This window comes from Semicossyphus pulcher, unplaced genomic scaffold (assembly GCF_022749685.1).
Source record: "Semicossyphus pulcher isolate SPU_LCO1_2020_fin unplaced genomic scaffold, fSemPul1.0.p SCAF_8, whole genome shotgun sequence".
In the NCBI taxonomy this organism is placed as follows: Eukaryota; Metazoa; Chordata; class Actinopteri; order Labriformes; family Labridae; genus Semicossyphus; species Semicossyphus pulcher.
Genome location: NW_027211759.1, coordinates 14,607,552 through 14,633,371, shown reverse-complemented (window position 1 = coordinate 14,633,371; position 25,820 = coordinate 14,607,552). Strand labels below are relative to the sequence as shown.

The window sequence follows — 25,820 nt, the reverse complement described above, 5'->3', positions numbered from 1 at the left end:
ACTTTTTAACTGAGGTATACTGTGAAATAGTCTTATAGACTGTGTACAGTAAAAAATACTGTGATTTATTTATAGCAGGTCACTTGACAATTACAGCCAGTTAACGACTTATTTAAATTTAAAGATACGTTTTTTATAGTAACACAACCAATTAAAACAGTAAAACCAGAATATTAAAGATTTCAGTTTCGTTCTCTTTGGCTTAAATTTCTATCTGTTTAATTGAACGTAATATCTCTTCATAATTGTTGCCATCTGTTTAAATGTACTTTTCAAATTGGTTCTGACCATATTCATGTAAACATAATGTCAGGGGTGGAAAAAAAAACTAGTACATTTACTTAATTTACTATACTTGAAAGTAATATATGTAACATCTCTGCATTCAAATGTCCAACAAATAACAAGACCTAGGTTTTTATTAAAGTGGTAATCTCGTTCTCTTTGGCAGCACCTAATGGCAGGAGCACACTTCCCAGATATCCAGACGGTGGATGTCCACGGTTGGCTCCGGTTGTAACTCTTGATTTTCCTTGCTGACGGTCACTTTCCTTTTTAGACGAACAAATTTGTTTCTTTTTCTTTGGATTTTCACTTATTTTTGAAGTTGTATCTGTAGTCATCGATCTTTTCTTTGTTTGTTCAGCCATAGTAGATTACTGTTTACTCGCAACACTTGCAGAGACCGGAAAAGCAGCCGCTTAGCTTCGCCTTCCCTCTCTGGCAGACCAACCACTGCTGGTGATGGAAAACGCATCACTAACTGGGCGGCACTTGTGATTTATTTACACATATGTCGCCACAGACACCCAGTCCATAATAATACTATATACTGCAAATGCTTTCATCAGTGAGCCATAGGCTCAATCACCATTGTGTTACCTCATTCAGCGATAGATAGTGATTTAACAGATATTTATTTACATGAAAATTGTTAATTGTTTTGCACCAAGGTTTATGGTTATTTTATTGTTCTGTTCTGTCAAAGCAACATATGTGTAGTGTGTTATTCCACTTTAAAAAGCATTAAGGAGTAAATTCTGTGTCAGTGCTCAATTTTAATCAGAAATATGATTATTTTAATTGTATGTTAGTTTTCTGAAACACTTGTTGATTACTGCCCAGCTTAATTCAAGTTTTCAGTTCTGTCTTCATGTTTATAACTTCATTTTTAAGTGTATCTAGCTGTAATGACTACACTTTGATACCAATATTCCTCCTTGCTTCTCCTCCATTCAGTGCATTAGCACCTTCTGGAGACAAATAATCTCCTCCACTGACACATGCAAAGCCACCAGCAGATGATAAAGCTACTTTGTGACTGCTTACGAGGAGAAATTACGCATTACACGTTCTTAGTGACCGACAACACAGAGACACATGACTGGAATAAAGAAGGGGAGCATGAACTTGTTTGTTGTTTTCAAGATTCTCTGCCACGTTTGAAATAAAGACGAGCGGAAATCATCCAACCTGTTTCACTCATCATAACAGGTAAGGCTTGATACTCGGGTTTACACAGTCGACACTTTTGGATTTATTACTGTGGATTTGCTTTAATGTGTTCCTGTGAGTTTCCATATCAGCACTGGAGAAACTTGTTTATCCTCATAAACCCCATCTGTGAGTCAGTCCTTAATAACTAACTCTGTGCAGCACCGTACTTAGAACACATTTGTTTTTAAAGATAGGAAGCGGCACATGAATGGACATGTAGTGTAATCGTAGTGGATGGAAATTACAGCTATGCAAAGTAATCTGAGGTGTGAATATTTAACTCATTGTTAGAATCGTACACTGTGGTGTGAATGTAGAGCTGGAATAAACCGAACTGATGTACTACTGAATATATAGAACAGCGTAATAAGGGGATTGTTCTAACCCTGAAGCTACTTAAGGGGAAAATAAAATGTTAAGTTTGATTTGTTTATTTGACTGTCCTGTTGAAAAGGGTGCTTCAGACACTATATGGCTCTATGATAAATATAGGCATATATTTGTGAAATGTTAGTGTTGCTTTGATTGACATTAGGTCAGTTTGGGATCTAATTCAAACACCTATTTTCCCCCTGTAAACAATTCCCCGAAGTATCCAGCAGAGGGAGCTGTTGCATGTGTAATATGTCTAAGCTGGCGTACAACTTGTATCTTTTCCATCTGTAGCTCTGATTCTTTGTGTTTGTATGCAAGAATAACACAGTCTACATAAATCTAACGCACTTCCTAATGAATGTAACATCATGTTATGGATCTGCGATAAGTTAGCTGACAGATTAGATTCTCAGTTTTAGAATTCGAGGCTTTTAAACATCACACTTTCTGTTGAACTAAACAAGAAGAAAGAGTCATGATGACATTGCATAACAGGCTTCAGCTGGTCTTTAAATAATAAAGTCACCATTAGATTAATACCATTAATTAATTATTACCTATGTTTAAAAAAAAAGCTCTGTTTATGAATCACTCAATATAACTTCTGACTCGTCGGGGTAGGTCGAAGACAACGAGGTGTTAAGCCTTAATAGTTTTCTTTTGTAGCAGTTGTGTTGGTATTATATAAACAGGTCAAACTCCTGACAATACTTAACATCAAGCTGCTCTAACTCTGAGGAACTTTGTGTGAAACCAAACCCCATTCAAAATGTCGCTAAATCAGAGTTTAAACCCACCATGTATTATATTCAACTACAAAACTATAATAGCTTAAAGGCAGAAGGTAAAGGTAATGAGTTAACGACATTAGTAGGTAGAAGGTGTGCAGTTTAATTATAATTGTCCTGAATACTCCTGGTGTGCTTCTCCCATAGAGCTGGCCCATGTTAATGCTCACTGTGTGTCCTTCTGGTATCTGTGCATACTTTGTGTTTGCACCCTGATGGGACACTCTTCTCTTTCCTGTCAGACACAATGAGCCTCATCTGGTGGGACAACCTTTGGCTTTCCGCTGGCTAACTTTAGCCTCACAGCTTGCCTGGTCCCTCTAAGCCTTTTTTGGGGTTGTGGTGTGCCAGAGTAGATTTACCTTCAATAACCATTTATTAAATCTCTATCCATTAGACTCTGAGGCTTCGTAAGAGCTGGCTGCATTAAGCCTGATTATGGGATGCCCGGCAGAGGAAAAGGGTCTATGTGTCAAGTGTGTCATCGAGTGATTTATATCCCTGGCAGGGATCTCTGTCTTGTCAGTCGGGGCGAAAGCTGCAGAGAGGACAGAGAAGCGCTGAGACCGTCAATGATGTGAAACTTTGATCATTTTTTTTTAGAGTGTGAATCCAAAAGTTGCTGTCATGCCGTGGGTATCTACGGTTTCTGTCTGCTTCTAGTGTCGACGTCGCTGCCGATCCCTGACCTGTCGCCAGCCTTGAAGGATCCTTTTCTGAGTCAGTTTGACTTAAATTCAAAAATCTTCGACATGGACCCCAAAGGCCCGAGCAGCACCTTTAAACGGTCCTCCCTCAAACGCAGCGTATCTGGCTCGCAGAAGGTAAGACGAAGCCTGTCGTGTCACATTCAACAGGTGATTCTGCACTGAGTTGGATCTAACCTGGAGTCTTAAAAATATATACATCTTAATGTTTCTCTTTAAGTTTGTTTGACACTTTAATTTAAAAATATGTTTGGTGTTTTTCTAAAAAGGTTTTCTATAAATTAATGACAAGTTGTTGTTTTTTAACTTTTTCTATTTAACAAACCATCACACTGTTTGCAGAGTGACTTGCTTTTCACAGCAAGTCACATGGAACCATTACTATGAGCTGGCCAGGGTCCACATTAGCTCCTAACCAATCATCTCAGAGCCCCTTTGTCCTGCATAATGACATGCACCATTCATAGCTGCGGGACGTATATATGTGAAGCACATGGCCTGCACTCATAGCTCTGCAAACTTACTGTTAAGTGATGCAGTTTAATCCCTCGTAATGGCCCGGTATGGACGACCACGGGCCATGACAGATTATGGACTTCTATATCTTTCCAAAGTCTGCTTTCATGTGATTAACACACTCTGTTTAACGTGTCCTTGAAAGCTAGAAAGATGTGTTTTTTATATATATGTGCATGCTGCTGCTCCCAATCCAACCAGCAGTGTGTGCTGGGATTAAAGCACACACACACTACGGCTACTCTGCTTAGGGTTAGGGTTAGTGAGTGTAAGTGACAGGAAGAGGGTTACGTTTTAGAAAGGGAAAAGAACAGGGAAACATTTTTCAACATAAGAGATTAAGATGGAAACTAAATGATGATTTAAAACTCATCTTTAAAGATGACTCATCCATAATTAGCATCTAAATCTTCCAGTAAATATGCATTATTTGAATAATGACTCATTTCTTGTACTCTCTCTCTGACTCCTGATGTATGTATCAACAGCATGTCTGACACTGACGCCATTAAAAGACTTGAGTGTGATGGGTTTCTGTAAATGACAGCAGCATTATTTACTGAGATTAATATTCTTGCTGTAATCCACGGCCTTTTTTATATGAGCTTTTACTCGCCGAAGCAATCAGCGGTGCTCGTGGCTCTCAGCTGAACACCGCCACACTGATAATGAGATCGGATATGTTGCTAAATATAAACTCATTGGCTGCACAGAGCAGATTGCAGAGAGATAACACTGGCCCTGTTTTTATGTTCTGATCGGGCATTTTCGCCACGTTACTTTGATTAATCATGGATTTATATGCACTATAGAAATGATATATATTTAATCATTGACAGTGGTTATAGGAAGGATTTATTTTGCATCTATGGTTTAGTAAAGGCAGCATTTCTTAGAAATGGGTGGAGGAGGGTAAAGGTCCTAAACTAAGATCTCCTAACGAGGAGAACATTCAGTTAAATATGTTCACATGATTTTACCTTAGTGCATAAATGAATTAAGAAGGAAGTAATGTACATGTTCGGTGTTCTTTATACAGATTCACCAGCAAACATTGACCTTTTACAAAGTTAGTAAAGAATCTGCAGCTGTGTGTTTGGACCCTTAAATAAAACTATATTAAAAATTGCAAAAGGCAACTTAATTATTTCATATGAACGATTAAGAAAAATCCTACCATCCTCTCGCTGGCTTTTGCAAGATCATATGACTGCGTAATCGTCAGGCTCGGGTCAGGTGAGGGCCACGGCTCCTCAAGAAACCTTCCAGGCTCAGGTCAGGATCGAGCATGAGTGTCTGGGGGGGGCTGCAGGGTGACGGGCCGGGCAACAGCAGCGCAAATCTACGGATGAAGACGAGACAAGTCAAGCATGAAATGTTGCAGCAGTCTTTACCAAAGTGATATTATTTCTTTTCTTAAATAGCTGGGTTGTTGTGCCTGATTTATGGATTGAGGTCAATGTAATTTATAAAAAACACGGCAAAAAAGGATCCGCCTTGAAGATTTACGTCTGCTATGGAGACGTCAAACTTCTACTCTGAATAATAACACGTCAAAAAAAGGTGATATGATTGCTGTAAGTTGATTTCCCTTTAATCATACACTCAAGATCATCTCTGTTAATTTAGTCCTTCAATAACAGCTCTAGTTTTGTTAAAATATAATACCCTATATAATAAGGACTCTAAGATCTTGCTGAGTAAATGTTCTACCTGTCGTTAGTTTTAGAAGAAGCTGTTTTTATTCTTATTTTATATCAGATTTCACTCCCTCTTCAGCCAGACTTTCCTTTGGGGGCGAAAGCACAGAAAAACAGCAGCTTTAAAACACGTCTTATGACTCCCTCCACTCTTGGGGATAATCAGCGACATGTTGGACTCATGTGATGGCTAAATGGATTTTCAAACCCAGCAGCACAATGAGAGCATTTACAAACAGGAAAACAGTTTGCTTCACAGTTAATGCAAATTCGCCTTTTCCAGGGCCTATGACTCGAGTGTGTCGCTTTGTCCAAATATCTTTTTTCCCCTCAAGTGAAAATGTGTGAAAGGCCGCTTTTTATTCGGCCCACACGGGATCGACCATGAGTGTGGAGTATTTTTAAAGGAATCTGCATGGGTTTCCTTCCTGTCACATTGCATGAGGCTCCGACCACGTCGCCATTCAACACTAAAGCCGAGCAATTAGTTGCTTTTATCTTCAAGGCTGGTGACAACACAAACCATCGCATTCCATCAGGACCCCCAAATCCTTTCTGATCCATTTCACTTGTGCTGATGAGGCTTTTGTTGTGTGAAGGCATTTGTTAGTACGATATTTAGAAGAAAATAGGTCCTTTATTTTACTCTACTTAATAAAGATAACCTTTATAAACTATTAAGAACAGAAACTGAAATACAGACTTCATTATGCTGACTCCTTATGGCTGTCGTATCTGAATAGTTTGTGTAATTGTAGCAGCACTGGAACGAATTCGCTGTGATCTACCTCGCTAAGCTGTGGGTCAGGAGACCAGGACCATGTGACGACAAGGGCAGACAGGACTGAATGTATGGCATACAGTGTGCGTGAAATAACACAAATAGTGCATCTACGGCTTTGTGACAGTGGAAGAAGGGCTTCTTCTTAAGAAAAAAGAAAAGACTTTGTGGAAGAAAAGCATAATTTAGCTTATAAAAACGAAGGTTTCTTTTACATCCTTTCTGCATCCTTTTCAGCATTACAACGAACGTTTTTTCCGCTACAAACAGCCGCCTTTTGTTTTAAATGACCAAAAATCTGCATGTTGGAAAGAGTGTTGTTCATTGTTCAGAGGCTTGTCTTAAATCTCATTAATTTGGCCGGTGTGACCCAATCTGATCCGGCAGTATCGAAGGATCTTTAAGGATTTTTTTGTTGCTCTAAAGAGCTCAAAGGCAGCGCTTAACGAGGCAGCTGCTCGCTCACTGGATTTTTGGTTTTAATTGCTGTGGTTAATGAATTTAAGTACGCTGAAATAACTGCGTCATAACTCACCAAACCCCTTCTGGAAATGCACTTTGTTTTCGTCGGCTATAATTAACAGCGGCCCACGTGCGTTTTTCAGTGTAGCAGGAGCAAAAAAGGGTTGGGGGGAGATCGGGGGGGTGTTAGGCCTCTCTTTCTCTCTGTCTTTCTGAGTCATCAACCACCAACCTCCCCTGTCTTTCTCACTGAGTTGCAGTTAAACTCAAACTGCTCACTTCAACCATAAAAGGAGAGCTTATCAAACCCTTTTCACATGTGGAAGGTTTTAAATGGATGTCTACATCTTTGTGCTTGTTAACTCCATCTCAGCTCCGAGCTCATGCACCTAATTCCTTCATCTGGCTGTTTAAGCATGCACCTGAAAGCCCTTAATAACTTTAAACTGTTTTAATTGAGTAACGACATTAAGTCTGCCTCATTCTTAACGTTTCTAAATAGGTCAGATTTGAATTTTCCTATTGATATTATCTGTTTAACCTACAGTTTGAATTGATTTCTGCAGCCGGTGAACTTAATGAGATTTTTTAAACAGTATCATCCCTTTACAGCCGGCTGGAAGACTTTTAATTACGCACCATAACTCGAGTTAAAATGCAAATCCATTTAACATGAGCACAATGAAAAAGCAGTGCTACAGGAATACTTAATAGCTGCTCTGCTGAGTTTTCTTTGCTCCACAAAAACATGGTGGGTGGAAATAGAGATTAACTGCAATTAGCATCGACTGACCTTGCCCCCAACTGGAGACCAGTCATGTCTTAACAAGGCGCCTTCCAAGAGAATGCCTGCATCCAATTCTCTCAATTATGCAAATTAGGTTGAAATCAAAGTAGTTTGGAGGGGGTGAAAATTTCAAATGAAAAGTTGGGGAGCCTCTGAACGACACTGCAGTGCTTTTAGGTTTGCGGCTCTGCTCCGTCTTCTCACACAAGCTAAGATCTTCCACACCGTGAAGTGAACACAAAGGAGTTTTCAACAAATTGGGAGATTAGGGGCCGCTTATCAAAGTAGATTTATTGTGCCTTGTTCAAGCGAAGGATGAAAATACCCTGTGGGCAGGGAGAGGGAGTCATGGGACTCCCAAAAGGATTACCTTGAACTGGAGTCATGAGACTTGGGCGAACAAAGACCCTGCTCACATGCTTATCATATTAACTGGCCCTCATAAAGTGAAGAAGTTTCATGTCCTGTGGGATTCAATGAGAGCACTCGAGGAGAGAGCTCGGGCGAGAGGAGCAGCAGGCTGGAGACCTGCTCTCTGCTTTCTAGACTTAATCTGCAGCAGCGCTCGAGACGGGGACTCTGCAGCCCGGAGAGAAGACAGCGCGTAAGTGTGTCTACATTCAGTGACGGCAGCTCTTTTAAAACTTTATTTCAGCGCTTTTCTGACATTTAGTTTGATAATTCAGGGACGGGGGACTCATTTTAGACCCTAGAAAGTGGATTCAGATGTGGTGAATGTCAACAGGCAAGAGTACTGGATCCTTGATGATGCATGATTACACTGGGAACTGGAAAACTGCCGGACGAGGACAGCAACAACAATACTTAAACTATTTTTAATTTACATACAATATTTATAGTCAAATTGTCTTTGTCTGTCACTTGTATTTAATTTTAGTTTTAAATAGAAATATTGTGCATCTTTTAAATATGTGGTATCTACTAATATACCAGCAAATTTGGTGGTTTTACCTTTTACACCAAGTCTGTCAACTCTCTAAGGACTCTGGGAAAATCAGGACATTGCACTAGAAAACTGGAATACGTGTAAAGGGAAGGATGGATAGTGAGCATTACAGATAAAAAACTGTTGCAGTTCAACTCATTAAGACTTGCATAGCTAATAAGCTACATGCAAGGAACACAGTAACTGCAAGATGTCTGTATTTACATATATATGAAGAGGTAGATTAAAAACTTGATTAAAAAAAAACTATAAGGGCCTGAAGTTCATGTCAAATAATCTCTGCAGTCATGATAACTGATATAAACTGAATATTTATGGAGAAGTACCCACACACAGATTTGCCCTGGACATAGAGTCCAGGATCATTTGTGGTGTTACAGCCGCCCTGCTGCTGCTCCGGCTGCAGAGACAGACACAGAGAGAGAGAGAGAGAAAGAGAGAGAGGGAGAGGGAGAACAGTAACTGTACTGTATTATAGGGTCACAAAACTTAATTGGAATTTATTCAAGCTGTTTAATTTGTACTTATTTAACTTCAAAATCACAGATAAAGTAAATATATGGTTGACAATTGCTGCTGTTTAATATTAAAGTGATTTTCACATTACCCTGCTGAGTGTTTTCTTGGAAAGATTTGCCTCCAATGCTTCACTTTTAATTGGGCCACCACCGTCAACAATGGCCCTCAGAGAAAGTCTGGTTTGAACTCGGGTCACTTCTTTTTTTTTTTCCAGCCCTGGATAAACATCAGACAGAAATCTGTGCTGGATTTACTAAGCGTAGTACTTTTCTTCTCTTCTCATCAAGATCGAAACGAAAATGAAAGGTGTCCAATTCTGCCGAGTTGTTCTTCGATACCGACTCCTCTCGAACATGTGCAACGCTGCATGCACTGACTTTAAACTGTGTTGTGAAACATTTTGTCTGTGATTATATTTCCTCCTTTCTCGCTGGGTTCCTTGCAGCATGACAGCGTCTTCACCTTTTAGCACAGATTAACTAATAAGAGGACTTTAATAGTGAAACCTAACATGACACCACGTGAACTAATGCTTTTTCTTCTCCTTTCAATTTTCTCTTTACAGGCACAGAAAGCTTGGATTGAGAGGAACTTTCTGAAAAGAGAATGTATTCACATATTTCCCAGCAAGGACCCGACCAGGTAATTACAGTCTTTAAATGATCATTTGAATGGTTACTTATTGCTGCTGGTACAGATATGGCCTGAGGTTGCTGCGTCTTTAACTTTGAAATATAACAAGCAGACACTCAGCAAGACATCTTGTACTCCTTGTTGACAAAATGTGCATCTCATGTATTTTAGGATTTTGTCAGATTTTGTCAGAGTGTGTTGTCAGACATAGTTACTATCCAGGTCCCAACAACAGGCTGGGAGCAGCCAGGCAGGGCAGCGCATTGTTCGCTGAGGCACGTATTTCCCAGAAATGGGCACAGCCATGAAAGAGTGCGGTGTGTGTTTCGAGGAAAAGACACAGCCTTCATGAGCAGACTAAACAACAGTTTTCAGCTTAATTACTTTAGGCAGGGTTCATACCCTCTGAACCACTGGACAGTACACTGCTCAGAGATTTAAATGAGGATTCGGCACAGTTTCAAGGTTTAGATGTCAGGGACGAGGCAGAGCAGCCACGCAGGGCCGATTGCTGACATGTTCACTGAGCGATTCTTGTGCTGTGATCGATCTAGATGTGCCTGTGGTCAGCTGACAACGCAGCACGTGGCCATCCCTCCGGGTGCCAACTCAGTAGAGGAAGCGCACCAACTGGTGCAGATTGACACCCCAAAGGATAAATGGAGCGTGATCAAGCACACCAGGACATATCCAACAGACGCCTTTGGCATAATCGAGTTCCAGGGTGGAGGATTCATCAACAAGGCCATGGTGAGTGTCAGGAGATGAAAAATGACTTCTGTGTTTACAGAGTGGGGTTTGTCAGGAGTTACAAAACATGAGGGAAGTGAGTGGATGTCATGTGGCCTGGGAGAGCTTGTTTATTCTCACCCACAGTTAGAAACATGAAAAACTTACAGCCAACGCAACTCTGTTTTTTCCCCCTGCTTTCTTTCCTAGTATATTCGAGTCACTTACGACACCAAGCCTGACAACCTCCTGCATCTGATGGTGAAGGACTGGCAGTTGGAGCTGCCCACCTTGCTCATCTCCGTACACGGAGGTCTCCAGAACTTTGACCTTCAGCCCAAACTCAAGCAAGTGTTCGGCAAAGGCCTCATCAAAGCTGCCGTCACCACCGGAGCGTGGATCTTCACGGGCGGAGTCAACACAGGTCAGGACGCTGACAGATCAGGATAACGCTTTTAATTTTAGAACAATTTGTGACATTAGAAGATTACCTTTGCTCTTAGTTGCTATTACATAATACGTGTTCTGCAATTTCCTGGTGGAGATTTGACCATCCCATTGTCACAAGGTTTAAGCTCTGTAATTAGAGCTTTTGTGGGAAAATTCATCACAAATGACAATCTGTGTGGAGTTTGCGTGCAGTAACCTCAGTGTGTCCTATAATGCGACCCCATTAGGCAGTAGAAAGACTCATTATTGGTGTTGCTGTTTTTTGCTCTTTAGGGGTGATCCGTCATGTCGGAGATGCCTTAAAGGACCATTCCTCCAAGTCCCGCGGGAAGGTGTGCGCAATAGGGATTGCTCCGTGGGGGATCCTGGAAAACAAAGAGGATCTCATAGGAAAAGATGTGAGAGCATTTTCGGCAGCAAAAAGTTTCCTGCCAAAGGACAAAAAAAGATTTCAAACTAATATCATCTTCTTTCTCCAGGTGACCAGACCCTATCAGACAATGGCGAACCCGCTAAGCAAGCTGGCAGTGCTCAACAACAGCCACTCCCACTTCATCCTCACCGACAATGGCACCTGCGGGAAGTACGGCTCAGAGGTCAAACTCCGCCGGCTGCTGGAGAAGCACATCTCCCTGCAGAAGATCAACACGCGTAAGTCAGGCAGTACCCTGCAAACACAGCATCCTCCATAGTGTGCGAGTGTGCGCCAGAGTCTTCTCGGACACGTGGACGGAGAGCTCCTCTGTGACCTGTGGGCTTCCCTTTGTCATCCTATGCCTGGAGCTCCAGTAAGGCAGGGACAGCAAAGGGATGCCCAGCTGTCACCACTGACTTCAATCCCCCTGGCTCGTCTGTTCGAGCGTCACATCAACTTGTTCCGCTTCAGCATTTTATTTGCTATCATAAGGTGAATCTTTAGAGGTAAAGCGACTGATAGGAGGGCTGATCTTTTGGCTTTCTGTTTCAGGTTTGGGTCAGGGTGTTCCTCTAGTGTGTCTGATCGTGGAGGGAGGTCCTAACGTGATCTCCATCGTCCTGGAGAGTCTGCGAGACGAGCCACCAATCCCCGTGGTGGTGTGTGACGGCAGCGGCCGAGCTTCTGACATCATTTCCTTTGCACACAAGTTCTCAGAGGACGGAGGGTGAGATTGATGATCCTCAGCTGTACTCTGACATTTATCCTGTGTAAAAAAACCTGAAATGTCTGATCTAAATCTCCTCCTCCAGCCTGGTTAATGACGATGTGAGAGAGCAACTTCTGGTGACCATCCAGAAGACTTTCAATTATAGCAAAAGCCAGTCGCAGCAGATCCTGCTGATGGTTATGGAGTGCATGAAGAAAAGGGAGCTGGTGAGTATCAGAATAAAAAGTTTTAATTTCTTTAAGCTCCAGTTGTATTTAAGAATGTTTGTGTCAATCAATAAACATCCTGAGTTTTGAAGCATCTGGTCTCCATCGTCATTCATCCATTCCACTCATCTGTGTGTTTCCATTAACATATTGAATAAACATAATCCCCACAACGTGCTTGTCATTACTCCTTCTTGTCGTGGTCATGTGTGGTATGTCATCTAATCCGGGGCAGCTTCGCCCTCGGATGTCATCCACCTTCATGTTTAAGCGCAAGGCTGTAAAAGGGTGCTGGATCTGTAACTCTGCGGTGTTAAACTCTTTACTTCAGTGTAAACAATACAGATCATGGATCTGCGATGAAGCGCACAAACCCTGAGTACAGATTCTTCACAGATTAATCCCCGAGTTGAGAGACCTCGGTGCATATATAGCGGTCACGATTGTGCATCTCCAGCAGATTTCCGCTGGCATAAGTGATGTGATTAGTAGTGTGTAATACCCAGCGCATATAATCTCCAGACTCCATACATTTGGGTGGGAAAGATCAGCGCACACTACCACCTGCTAAGCAGAGGCTCTTACTTCATCCATTCACAGTAAGCATGTAGCACACAGATGGAGGAAAGGATCCATCTCTCCCTAATCCTCAGCCAGGTTCCTCTCTCTCTCTGTCTCTCTACTCCCCTGGCTTTTTCCCCCAGTCCCCAGAGTGCTATCACTTCTCTACTGACTCTGCATCCTCTATCCGCAATGTATTAGACCGCCTAATGCTCCAACACACCCAGATAAGCAACTTAAACTGTTTTTTTCAAAGATCAGACCGCTGCAGGCTTTTTTCCCCCCATCCCATTTAGTTTTCACTGATACCCGACCCAGAGAATGTGACAGAACCACCACGTTTTTTGAGCTCTTTATACGCAACTAAGAGGCCACACTGGTGCCTGCTCTTAATCTAAAGTGCCAGGACTAACCTACAGGTGAATGAGTGTCACTGTCTGGTCCGCATATAATCCTTTCATCCTAAGTGCACGCCAAGCGAACAGCTGGGTTAGACAAATAAAAAACACTGATTTAGAGGCATAGTTTCCTGTAATGTAACACCATTACGCAACATTTAACCAAACTCGAGTTTGCCATTATAAAAGTCTACTTATTTGCAAACACAAAGCACACATGCAGCCTTTAAGAGTCGGAAAGAGCAGCACGAGTTTTCAGTCTTCACGCTGATGCTCGTTATCGACGCATCCCGAGACCAGCCCTGAAATCTCTGGAGCCGTGCCTCACATTCCAGCCAGCATAATCCCATTTATCATGGCTGCACATGTGACGGACCGGTCAGCATTATTTCATTTGATATAGTTGAGTCTGTAACAAGGAGAGCACTATTACTCTGTCTGAGAAGGAAATTGGCTGTTCGTGCTCCAAGGGTCAGCCACGCGGTGCTCCCACCGGTTGACGCAGCGATGAAGAGAGTAGGGATGCATATATCCTGTCACAAATTCACCCCTTCATTCACTCACTTATTCCTTTACGTTCTTGGTATTTCAACCTTTATAGTTTAGGATGACTTCACATCTGCAATCGTATCTCATCTCTGTTCTTCTCACGTGTAGATCACAGTGTTTCGAATGGGTTCAGAGGGACAACAAGACATTGAAATGGCCATTCTTACCGCCTTGTTAAAAGGTATCATCAGGCTGCATCACACTTACATACCTCAACAGTGTGTGTACTAATACATCACTGCAGTGTTGTCTTGCAATGCAACCTCTTCTCTCTCTCTCTCTCTCTCTCTCTCTGGCCTTCTGTTTCTTTTGCATCAGGCACGAACGCTTCAGCAGCGGACCAGCTCAGTTTGGCGCTGGCCTGGAACAGAGTGGACATTGCTCGCAATCACATCTTTGTTTACGGACACAATTTACCAGTGAGTGAGGCTCGCATCTGAAGAGTGAATATTAAACAAGATTGCATAAAAGTTGCAAAGTTGGAGAGGACGCATTTAGCATTGATGGAAAGAAATTTGGCTTTGAGAAAGTTGCTTAAAGGAGCAGTTCGCCCCTAGAAAAAGCCACTGTCAGACAAAGCTGGTGTTCACTGTAATCGTAGAAGCAATAATATTTGAAATCGGCGCCATAGCTGTGGAGAAGGTTGTATAAACAGCTTGTGGTTTTGCCAATTCTACATTCCTACAACACCCAGTGTGCATTGCGCCCCTCCCTCTGAAAGGAACGGCCCAGCGAGGGGGTGGTTACATAGGGAAGTTATAGGTTTGCACGAAAAGTCTACCTGTTTGTTTTCTTCGTTCTTTTGACCAGAACAGTTGGTTCTGCCAAACTAAATAAAAACAGAGCATCATGGTGTCCACATGCGTTGTACCAGAGTGTAAAGAGAGCAAGAGGAAAAGAGAGCTGGAGTGAAGTACTACCGTTTTCTCAAAGGCGGGCGTCCTAGATTGAGGAAGTGTAGTCTAGCAAGCTCCCGTAAGTTAACGTGTTTCACATAGTCTGGCGGAGGTTTTCCAGGGCCCATTAGAGAAGCAGACAGCGTCCTCCAAAGGCACAGAGCCAAATAGCATTTTTTTCCTACCATAAGGGCATTAGCTCCCCATAATAGCATAATAGGAGGTTGAAAATCTGCGAACTAGCCCTTTAAAATCCCCCCTTTATTAAAAAATGAACTTATTGCCGCGTTACTTGGATGTTGCAGGATGATGTATGTGCATAGTTTGACAACAGAAAGACATTTTCACAATACTCTGCTAAATGGGCTCACAATATATCTAAATTCATGTACGATAGAGTCAACTGTGGTCCAATATGCCTTTTGTTCGTAAAGTGGGAGACATAATGTGTGTATAAGTTCTGGATTCTGGATTGTCAATAAAGAAGAGAGTAGATGTAGAGCTGCATGGTGGGGCACTGGTTAGCGCTGATGACTCACAGCTAAAAGGTCCCTGGTTGTAATCCCGATCAGGAAACTCCACACAGGGGACCCTTCTGTGTGCTTCCTCCCACAGTCCATAGACATGCTCATTAGGTTAAGTGGTGAATACGAGCATGAAAGGTTGTCTGTCTCTATATGTCAGCCCTGTAATTGACTAGCGATCAGTCCAGACAATGTCCAGTCAGTCTCTCGAAGCATAGCAGTAGAACAGAAAGATTTGTGTCCTATTCCTCAGACATAAAAAACTCCAACCTTTTCTATGTATAAAATAATACAAGTAGCAGAAAACCAACCAACATGCTGAGGCTTATGCAAACAAGTGCTAAAGCTATATTAATTTACCTTACTCCTACTTTGTCAGCCTGCCGGTGCCATGGCCAACACTACAACCTCCGCAGCCGCGGCGCAGGAGAAGCAAAGGAGTCCTGCCAGCGCTCCTCGCAGCAAAGCCCGGGCAAAGAAGGGGAAAGGAAAAGGAAAGGCAAAGCCTGAACCTCCTGAGGAAACAGACCCCAGGAAGCTGGAGTTAATTCGTTGGGTAAGCGCGTGGCTTTTCATAAAAATGTCTCACTTCAATATAAAATATGCCGATGTAACTGAGGCTGTGTTATGTATGTCTTTCTCTCAGGTGAACTCTCTGGAGCAGGCTATGATGGACGCTCTGGTGCTGGACAGAGTGGACTTTGTCAAACTGCTCCTTGAGAATGGGGTCAATATTCACCACTTCCTCACCATTCCCAGACTGGAGGAGTTATACAACACGGTGGGCCTGACCCCCTCAAAATACAGATCTCACAAATATGGAAAAGAAGAGGTCATAACTTTCTTCTTCCTCCTCTCCTCTCTTCCTGCAGAAACTCGGCCCTGCTAATACGCTGAATGCAGTCGTTAGGGATGTCAAAAAGGTAAAATAATGAATAATGCATGATGTCCAACATTTCAGACTGTTTCAGGCTGTATGGTATCTAAACACACTCGTCTGGTGATTTTGCAGGGAAACCTCCCTCCAGATTATCAGATCACTTTGATTGATATTGGTCTGGTGCTGGAGTGCTTCATGGGAGGAGCTTACAGGAGCAATTACACCAGGAAGGCTTTCCGCAACCTCTACAATAATTTGTATGGACTAAAAAGGGTACGCACTGGGTGGAAGAGAATAATTGATTATGGCTTGTTCATCATATTAAGTGTCCAAATCATGATGGGTTTTTTTTCTCTTTTTGCAGCCAAAAGCTCTGAAGCTTCTAGGAATGGAGGTGGGTCATCCCTTGCACAACAAATACTGTCAAGTAGCTGAAAAAATACTGCGCAAGCAACAGAATAATGATAATATCATATTTACTTAGGATGATGACCCTCGGCCAAAAGGCAAGAAAAAGCCCAAAAAGAAGAAAGAGGAGGAGGTGGAGATTGATGTGGATGACCCCGAGGTCTGTCGGTTCAAGCACCCCTTCCATGAGCTGATGCTGTGGGCCGTGTTGATGAAGCGCCAGAAGATGGCGCTGTTCCTGTGGCAGCGTGGAGAAGAAGCTATGGCGAAGGCCCTGGTGGCCTGTAAGCTGTACAAAGCTATGGCCCACGAGTGCTCTGAGAGCGAATTGGTGGACGACATCTCCCAAGACCTGGAGAACAACTCGAAGTCAGTACATACAACGTCTTTCACCAAGGTTTCAGTTGTAGTGTCACAGGGTATTTTCTGAAGATGAAAGCAGACATATCACTCTTTCAGCACTTTTATGTTGGTTACTTTATAATTCTGCAGTATTTGTGTTTGTTTTATTTACTCCTGTATGATTCTGTTTCTGAGACGTGCTATACGTATAGATTATTGTTATTGTCCTCTGTCTTTCACAGAGAATTCGGCCAGCTGGCCTATGAGCTGTTGGACCAGTCCTACAAACATGATGAACAGGTGGCCATGAAACTCTTAACTTATGAGCTGGTCAACTGGAGTAACTCCACCTGTTTGAAGCTGGCTGTAGCTGCTAAGCAACGTGACTTCATTGCCCACACCTGCAGCCAGATGTTGCTCACTGACATGTGGATGGGCTGCTTAAGGATCGGCAAAAATCCTGGCCTCAAGGTTGACATATAGAATTCCTTTTTGCCTCACTGAAAATGAATTACAATCTTACTGTGTCTTACAAAGAAACTGTAATAATTGTCTCACCTAGGTTATTCTGGGAATCATCTGTCCTCCTCTGATTCTCCTCCTGGATTTCCGTCTTGGAGATGATGCGTCCTATCACGCGCCTGGAGACAAAGACGAGGGAAAAGACAAGGAGGACGACACAAAATCCAGCAAGGTTCACACTGACTCATCTGATTAATGTGATGAAATTCGTGAAGCTTGACAATCCAGAAATGGAAGAAGACTTAGGAGATGGCTTAAGTTGAAGTGTTTATAGAACTTAGCCAAGGAGAAGTGACAGAGACAATACACTTAGAGGCGTAGTGTAATGCCAAGTCAATTCTAACAGACCATTCCTCGTGCTCAGTATTTAACCCTTCCGATGACGTGGTATCTATCTACTATCTACCATATATGGACCTCCCTAGCGCCAATAGCCCTTATCTTAGAAATACAATGTAAGCAATCTTATCTACAGTTCAATAAGACAGACAGTCCCAAGTGTGCAGAGAGATGGGAACATGTGTTTAGAAGTAATGTGAGGCCGGATCCACTCTGTCCATGACAACAGATAACCCGAAGGCCAACTCGTAGATAGTGAATATCTACATCATTGCAGTTTATTTTACATGCGTTTATATGCCTTTATTTCTCACAGATTTTGTTGTTATCTTTAGGACGCTAATGATGCAACTTCCCGAAAGGGGGATGAGGAGGAGGGCAGCACTAATGTCCGTAAAATCCCAATTGGCAAAAGATTCTTTGAGTTTTACGATGCACCGTTCACCAAATTCTGGTTCAACACTGTAAGTTTCTTAAATTCAACAATTGAATACAAATTTGAAACTTTGCAGTGACTACAGTGAGCTGCAACTTTTCTTCTTCCAAAAGATTTGCTATCTGGGCTACTTGATGTTGTACAACTACATTATCCTGGTGAAAATGGAGCGATGGCCATCTTTACAAGAGTGGACCGTCATTGCATACATCCTTACTCTCGGCTCTGAAAAAGTCAGACAGGTATGAGCGGTTAAATTGATCCAATTTGAGTCATTATGTGTTAAGTATATTTGGTGGGTTACACATGACTTTGAAACCCTGGTGTCTAGATTCTGATGTCAGAGCCAGGGAAGCTGAAACAGAAGATAAGCGTGTGGCTTGAGGAGTACTGGAACATCACAGACCTGGCCGCCATTTCCACCTTCCTTCTCGGGCTGATGCTACGGCTGCAGCACGAACCGTACATGGGCTACGGCAGAGTCATCTACTGCATCGACATCATCTTCTGGTACATCCGCGTATTGGACATCTTTGGAGTCAACAAATACCTGGGACCCTATGTGATGATGATCGGGAAGATGGTAACAACATCAAGTGCTTCCTTTTGAGCTCACATGAAGCGCAAAGTTCACACCGAGTTCAAATTAAGATTTGTGTCTCTTCTTTCAGATGATCGATATGATGTACTTTGTGGTGATCATGCTGGTGGTGCTTATGAGCTTCGGGGTGGCTCGCCAAGCCATTCTCCACCCTGATGAGGAGCCGACATGGCGCCTGGCCAGAAACATTTTCTACATGCCGTACTGGATGATCTATGGAGAGGTTTTTGCGGACTCGATAGACCGTAAGACTAGAATTCATAGTAAGATTCTGTTTCCTGATTCTGGGCAGATGATCAGTGTTACATTAAATTCTGTGATGTTTAGTAACAATTCATGAAAATGTAACCCTTCAATAGTCTGTCTCCCTCTGCTGGTACATTTGTGTTAGACTCTCATTACATGGCAGTAGTTTTGCATTGAGGAAGAAAAGAATAACTATCTCATCTCCTCAATCATGATCATCTGCCTTCAAGTTTTTTTCTGTCTGTGTTTCTTCTGTCAGGGTGAAGGCAACAAGCAGCTTATAATAAAGTGTAAATTAGCAGCAGTTTCAATAGACTAATCATTGATATCGAAAGCTGCATGTTTAATTCCTCCAGTCTTCAAAACAAATGCTCCACATCTTTGATTTTGCTGATCAATTCATTCTAAAATCTGAATATTTACTGAGCACAGCAATCAGGCTTCGTGTCTGATTACTGGCAAGTTGGAGAAACATTTTGTCGACACCAGTCCACTCTTGCTTGGACATCAGCTTGACCTTGACAGAAGTATGATCTAAAAAAAAAAAACAGTCTCTACTGATTTCTAACGCTGTCTCTGTGTTCCTGCGTGACTGTGCTTTTCTTGGATTTCTCCAAGTCTATGCGATGGAAATCAACCGTGAGTAGCCGTCAAGTCAAGAATGCATTTCAAATCAGTTAGCTAAAGATCTCAGAATAAATACCTTATATATCCTCCGCCCCCGCAGCTCCATGTGGTGAACATTTATACGACGAGGATGGGAAGAAACTGCCTCCATGTATCCCCGGTGCCTGGCTCACACCGGCTATCATGGCCTGTTACCTCCTCGTGGCAAACATTCTTCTGGTTAACTTGCTCATTGCAGTGTTTAAGTAAGTATGCACTCCATTGTCTTTGACTTTACAAGAAGCATCCAAGTCTGTACTTACTGGTCTTGGTTTCCTGTCCCACAGCAACACCTTCTTTGAGGTGAAGTCCATTTCCAACCAGGTGTGGAAGTTTCAGAGATACCAGCTGATCATGACATTCCACGACCGTCCCATACTGCCGCCCCCTCTCATCATCTTCAGCCACCTCTACATCCTCTTCAACAGGCTGTTTCGGCGCTGTGCCCCGAAGAAACAAGAGGGAGAGCTGGACGAGAAAGACCGCGGACTCAGTTAGTCGCCTCTAATGATACAAGACAAATATGTGCAATTCAAGGAAATTGACATTTCAATCTAGTCTAATCTGGAATCACATAGTATAAAATCTTATCATACTATGGCTCATTGATGCAGCTTTACCAAACAGTATCAGCCCTGAGTGACATCCTGTCATATTTTGTTTCCACCAGAGCTAAGGTTGAATCCAGAGGAGCTAAAAAATCTGTACGAGTTTGAAGAACAATGTGTGGAGGAATATTTCCGTGAAAAAGAGGACGAGCAGCAGTCCTCCAGCGATGAACGCATCAAGGTTACCTCAGAAAGGTGACCCATCTTTTCAAGTGTATCTTAGAGATTTCCAAGTATTTTGACGTAAGATTACTATTAACAATTGTTTCTCTGGTTCTCCTTGGCAGAGTTGAGAACATGTCCATGCGTCTGGAGGAGGTAAACGAGAGGGAGAACACCATGAAGGCCTCCCTGCAGACGGTGGATCTGCGCCTGGCCCAACTGGAGGAGATCCACGGACGCATGGCAGTCGCCCTGGAAAAGCTTGCGGGGGTGGACAGATTGGAGCTGACCAGAACCTACTCGAGAAACTCCTCAGTGTGTGACCCCTCCTCCCTTCTTCGCCAGGGCAGTATTAACAGCGCTGATGGTTACAGTCTTTACCGCTTCAACATGGACATGGAGGAGTTCGCGTCGAAGCAGAGGGAATCAGATGAGGCGACTAAAACCGGCTTAGAAAGAGAGAGGAGTCTGCGGCAAGCCTCCAGCGTCTGTGCTCTCAACACAAAGGAAGGCGGTCAGACCTTAGAGGTCGGTGGTTTGGAGAGATCACGGCCAAGCTCATGTGTGGACATTCTCATATCTCCGTGTGAGCAAAAGTCTATCTCTTCCTCGTCAAGCCAAGAGACCATGAAACAAGGCAGCACAATGCTGCTTGACAGACTGACAGATAAGAACAGACTATGGCCTTCTTCTCCTCCGAAAAGGACTAAATCCTTGAAACACTATCCAGATGAAGACCAACCCACCTCCACCTTGACTAAGAGGAGGTCTATGAGCACCATCATTATCAGCCCTCCTGATGAACCAGAGGAAGCAGCTGAACCCATCGAGGAGGCCCAACTGCAGAAAACCCCCTCGTCCCCAAAAAGGACTAAATCATTGCGATATGTCCCAACTGATTGCCAAACATCCCCTATCACAAAGAAGAGAGCGATGAGCAGCATCATCTACAACCCGGCCGAGGTAGGAGATGATGTGCTGCGAACCGCAGACTACAGGTCAGCGGTAGAGCAGGCCACTAAAGCACCAAATCAGTGGCCGGCTAACTTGGAGTACCAAGTCCATCCCAGCACTTTAGGTCACATGCCTAAGGTGTCAACAGTCAGAACTCTTGCCCAGCAGTTTCAAACAAGCGCTGTGCCGGCAGAGCTAGACAAGGAATTGAATCAGACTGATCATATTCCTTTAGAGAGTAAAGGACTTCATCCTGCAACAGGACCTGCGGAGGAGCAAACAAAGATGAAGGCCAAGAGGAACCTCTCCGATGCTACAGACTATCTAACTGTAGCTGATGAAAGGTATAAGCTGTCTCACAGGTCGAAGAGCATGAATGAGAGCGAGAGGAAAGCAAAGTACTTGATGGTTAGCCAGGAGATGAGAGCCTCTCGCAGTGAGAGAGACCTTGTTGATGCGGGCAGTGGGGCAGGGGAGGATGTTGAGAAGAAGATGGAGGCAGAGAAGAGAGAAGAGGATGCACAGGAAAAGAAATAAGAAGTAACGAGAGGCAGAAATAGAGTTAAATATAACAATGAGAAGAAAAATAATAAGAGGAAGAGGAACTGAATACTGAGGAACTAAGTGAAATAAACGGGAGCCTGCTACTGACTGGAAAGCACCTCGGAGATAAACTTCTGTTTTTTGCAATAATGAAAGTTGTCAGTGCAGAGCTTTGAAAATCAACACAAGTATCTCTCTTTTAAAGACCCACTTTCTTCACTGTCTTTACTTTCATTAATATAACACACAGTAGCTTACAATCATTCACATTACAGATTTCCCTCGTCATGTGTTTTTTTTCGTTGGATGTTATCTGCTGGATTTGCACAGTTTAAGGAAAAAATAAAGTATATACACAACAGAAAGTTGTGCTGACACACTGTACAATATGTGTACGGCAAAAACATGAACTTCTTATATACGCTTGACACTTTCAAATACTGTCTGTAAACATTTTCTTTTCACGTACTGTAAAATGTGCTTAATAATGACCCACTCTGAGGTATCCCTACAGTTTCCATGCAAATACTAACAATCACATTACATAATGTAGTAAGTATGACGCTTAAGAAACAACCTGTCGGTTTCATTTTGACACAGGACCCTGTATAAATAAAGGTTTCATTTTAAATAAAAAATTATAATACAGTCGGATATATTCTTACATATTTTGTCTTTTCTATCACAATTATGTGACTCCTTCTAGGCACACATCAACAAATAGATATGAGGCCAGTGTAACAGAAGAGCACAGGCTCATTAAGATACATGGGTTAACACAGACGAATACAATCAATACTTGATATGTCTGATAGTAAATATGACAATAGGTAGTTTAATGCTACAATTTATGAAATTATCAGAATGTTTTCATTTTTTCCACTTATAAGACAACAATGTGTGACTGAAATCCAGCAGAGGTATAATGAATTCCAACAGGATCACTGCATCTTATGAGCAGACACTGCAGGGCCGGCTACAAACCAATGCTGGCGATCACGCATAAGTCTTTTGCATGAGTGGATACACAGTATCGGGCCTCATTCCTCGTTGATCCTCCTCCGGGCAGAAGATTAGGATGGCATCCCAACCACTCAAGAACCTGTGAGCTTCAGCTGGCAGTTTGAATATGACCAATACTGCCGCCGCTGTGAGGACGCCTGAAAGGCAGGAAACCTCCAAAAAAAACAGCAAAGTCAAACTCGAGTCGTAAACACTAGAGATGAGAAGTCTAGAGGAGCGAACACTTGAAGAATTTTATCCTCTTTGACTTTTTCTCTGTGATCTTGACTGGTTTGCCTGATCCTCCGGTGCTGTTGTCAGTCTGGCAAAGAAAGATATGATAAGTGAAATGTAGATACAGAAGTATTTAACAAGCAGGGCTTTACTATCTGTTGAGGGTTACTAAGTTAAGCAATGCGTGGGGGACACATTAGGTCAGAGGTTCTTTTTCTCTGCAACTTCCTGAAAAATCCTGATTAAGAGGTTGTCAGGATTTCACACAATATGTCCAAAAATGGACACGTCTATATAAACATTTAACTTAAAAATTCCAGATAAAAATTGAGAAAATCTGAATGTAATTTTACTGAATTTATATCTAGCAAATTAATATTATTATGAAAACAGGGGCTCGGGCTTTCCAAACATTTGAAATTCTTTGTTTATTGCATTATAACTATAATGTCCATCTAAAATTTGGTCCATTAAAAGACAACTCAAACTTCACAATAAACATAACTGCGTCTTAACAACAAAGAATATTGTCCTTTATTCCTCATGTTTAAAATATGTTCATTTGTATATTTTTTGAAGAATATTTACTCTAGATAAAAAACATGATCAAATAAAAAATAAATTCTCGAAAAAAACATTACAGAGGAGTTTGGAGCATTTTTCCAGACACAGGTTTTACCTGCAGTCTTCCTTGTGGGCAATAGCCTATTTATAGCCTTAGAAGCAAAGCACAGTGCAGAGGAAGGCCGTAAAACAACACTTCCAAAGGTTAATTGATGTGAATTGAGGAATATTTGTAAGCAACCTTGATGAGCATATTCACTTTCAGCTCCTCTCCTCTAATCTTCAAAACGGTGACTGAACAGTAAGATGACTATTTGAAGACATTTCAGAGATGTTTCAGGAGCCCCCCCCCCCTTCACATTTGTAAAAGGGAAAAGGGAAATGTCCCCCTCGCACCCCCTGGCATCTATAATAAGAATCTTAACCACTTACTGTCTTTGAGCTCAGATTATGTAATATGTCTCTCCCCACAGTATAAAAAGCCTAGAATGACACAAAACAAAATGTTAAATGTATTTATCAGTCGTGCTACATGATACATTCAGAGCTTTAAAAATCGCTTACCTCTTCTACGTTTAAGCTAGACTTTGCACTGGTTTCCAAGAACTTCACTCCATAATCAATAGCCAGCTAAGGAAGATAAAAAATACAATGTTAGTGCCAGTCAATAAAAAACAAGGAAAGCAAACAGCAATTTGTCTGAGACTGCGGATCAGTAATGACTGGCTGCAGAGACTTACTTTTTCACCTCTGTCTTTGGACACCTGTCTCCTGTCAGTCATGTCACACTTGTTACCCAGGATCATCTTCTCCACATCAGACGAGGCATGCTGGGAGAAGTTAAAGACTCATTAAGTCAAGTATGTTATTCTTAGTGCAAAATGACAGCATCAAACAGCGTTTGTTACTAAATATGAACCACATATGTGCCAAAATTATAATATACAAGTTTCAAGTTAGAGCTCACCTCTTCAATATTTCTGATCCAGTTTTTTATGTTTTCAAACGACTTCTCATTGCAGATGTCATACACCAACATAATGCCCTGAGAAGAAAAAACAGTCATCTTTGCGAACAATATCTCCCAACCTGCGATGTGTGAATTAAACCAACATGGAGGAAGTGTAGGATGAAGCACAGGCTTACCATTGCTCCTCTGTAGTAAGCTGTAGTGATGGTGCGAAACCTCTCCTGCCCTGCAGTGTCCCTGAAAGCATCACATCAACCTCACTGGTAAACACGTCCATTTGTGTCACACTCAGAAGCCAAAGCATAAATTACACTCACCAAATTTGAAGTTTGACTCTCTTTCCATCCAGCTCTATTGTTCTGATTTTGAAGTCAATTCCTGCATTTGAATAAACACAGACAGACAGAGCACTGTAGACTGCTGCTTACTCCCATGATTATAGGATGTTATTGTTCACATGGCTAAGATGCACTGCAAACCAGCTCAACTGTAAAATAAAGGGACTTTTTCATGGACTGTTATAGGACTTTACTTAATGTGACAGCACAACTAGCTGCTGTAGTAGAGGTGTGTCGAGGATACAACAATATTATTACATTCATAAATGTGACACAAAGAGCCTCACATTTCAATAAGCTTTTCAAAAAATGAACATGAATATATTTTTAGATCTTTTTCTATATTTAACCTTACTGGTGCCGATGAGCCATCAAGGACAGGGGATCAGTATAATTTCTCTCTCAGTCCTTTTGTCTTGCTCTTATGCAGCTGCTACTCCTTTAAGCATTCTAGGTCTGTATAATCTTTTAAAAATCCCTACCATTGAGATTTTACTTTGAACATTTAGTATATAGTATTGCAATGAAGAAAATGTATTCTATTCTGTTTATACGGGAGTGCATAATGCCAGATTTATCCTGAGGGGCGGCTGCAGGGTACTCACCTATTGTGGATATGAAGGTGGTGTTGAAGGAGTCCTCGCTGAATCTGAACAGCAGACATGTTTTACCGACTCCGCTGTCTCCGATAAGCAACAGCTTGAAGAGGTAATCGTACGTTTTCGCCATTTGAACACAATGTGTACTCCAACGTTTCGATAATAAAAGGCCGTAGTGGGCCGGGATCCCCAGTCAGTCTGGAACCCCTCAGCTGT

General features: G+C 42.2%; 2 protein-coding genes across 2 annotated transcripts; one reads left to right on the top strand and one right to left on the bottom strand.

The window, feature by feature from the left end:
* The first annotated feature begins 2,112 nt into the window (after positions 1-2,112).
* Positions 2,113-21,891, top strand: LOC138612687 (transient receptor potential cation channel subfamily M member 1-like). Its single transcript, XM_069686067.1, has 28 exons — positions 2,113-2,135; positions 3,433-3,484; positions 9,665-9,741; positions 10,287-10,482; positions 10,672-10,885; positions 11,185-11,309; positions 11,391-11,562; positions 11,879-12,053; positions 12,139-12,262; positions 13,879-13,951; positions 14,089-14,189; positions 15,570-15,746; positions 15,837-15,971; positions 16,063-16,113; positions 16,203-16,343; positions 16,435-16,464; positions 16,555-16,847; positions 17,063-17,291; positions 17,383-17,514; positions 18,017-18,145; positions 18,231-18,359; positions 18,449-18,700; positions 18,789-18,963; positions 19,583-19,603; positions 19,692-19,836; positions 19,918-20,123; positions 20,301-20,433; positions 20,526-21,891. The coding sequence occupies exons 1-28, from the start codon at positions 2,113-2,115 to the stop codon at positions 21,889-21,891; spliced, it is 5,076 nt and encodes a 1,691-aa protein (XP_069542168.1).
* A 218-nt stretch (positions 21,892-22,109) lies between these two features.
* On the bottom strand, positions 22,110-25,806 carry LOC138612553 (ras-related protein Rab-8B-like). Its single transcript, XM_069685879.1, has 8 exons — positions 25,611-25,806; positions 24,985-25,045; positions 24,844-24,904; positions 24,665-24,742; positions 24,438-24,527; positions 24,262-24,327; positions 24,130-24,180; positions 22,110-23,221 (listed from the first exon to the last, which is right to left on the bottom strand). Exons 1-8 carry the CDS (start codon positions 25,732-25,734, stop codon positions 23,129-23,131), a joined length of 624 nt encoding a protein of 207 aa, XP_069541980.1. The 5' UTR covers positions 25,735-25,806; the 3' UTR covers positions 22,110-23,128.
* Between the last annotated feature and the right edge of the window lie 14 nt (positions 25,807-25,820).

Coding starts and splice junctions, on each gene's coding strand:
- LOC138612553 (XM_069685879.1), bottom strand. CDS start 25,734: ATGGCGAAAACGTACGATTACCTCTTCAAGCTGTTGCTTATCGGAGAC. Junction 24,743..24,843: donor CTTACTACAGAGGAGCAATG/GTAAGCCTGTGC, acceptor TTTTCTTCTCAG/GGCATTATGTTGGTGTATGA. Junction 24,328..24,437: donor CCAAAGACAGAGGTGAAAAA/GTAAGTCTCTGC, acceptor TATCTTCCTTAG/CTGGCTATTGATTATGGAGT.
- LOC138612687 (XM_069686067.1), top strand. CDS start 2,113: ATGTGTAATATGTCTAAGCTGGC. Junction 13,952..14,088: donor TCTTACCGCCTTGTTAAAAG/GTATCATCAGGC, acceptor CTTTTGCATCAG/GCACGAACGCTTCAGCAGCG. Junction 14,190..15,569: donor TTTACGGACACAATTTACCA/GTGAGTGAGGCT, acceptor CTACTTTGTCAG/CCTGCCGGTGCCATGGCCAA.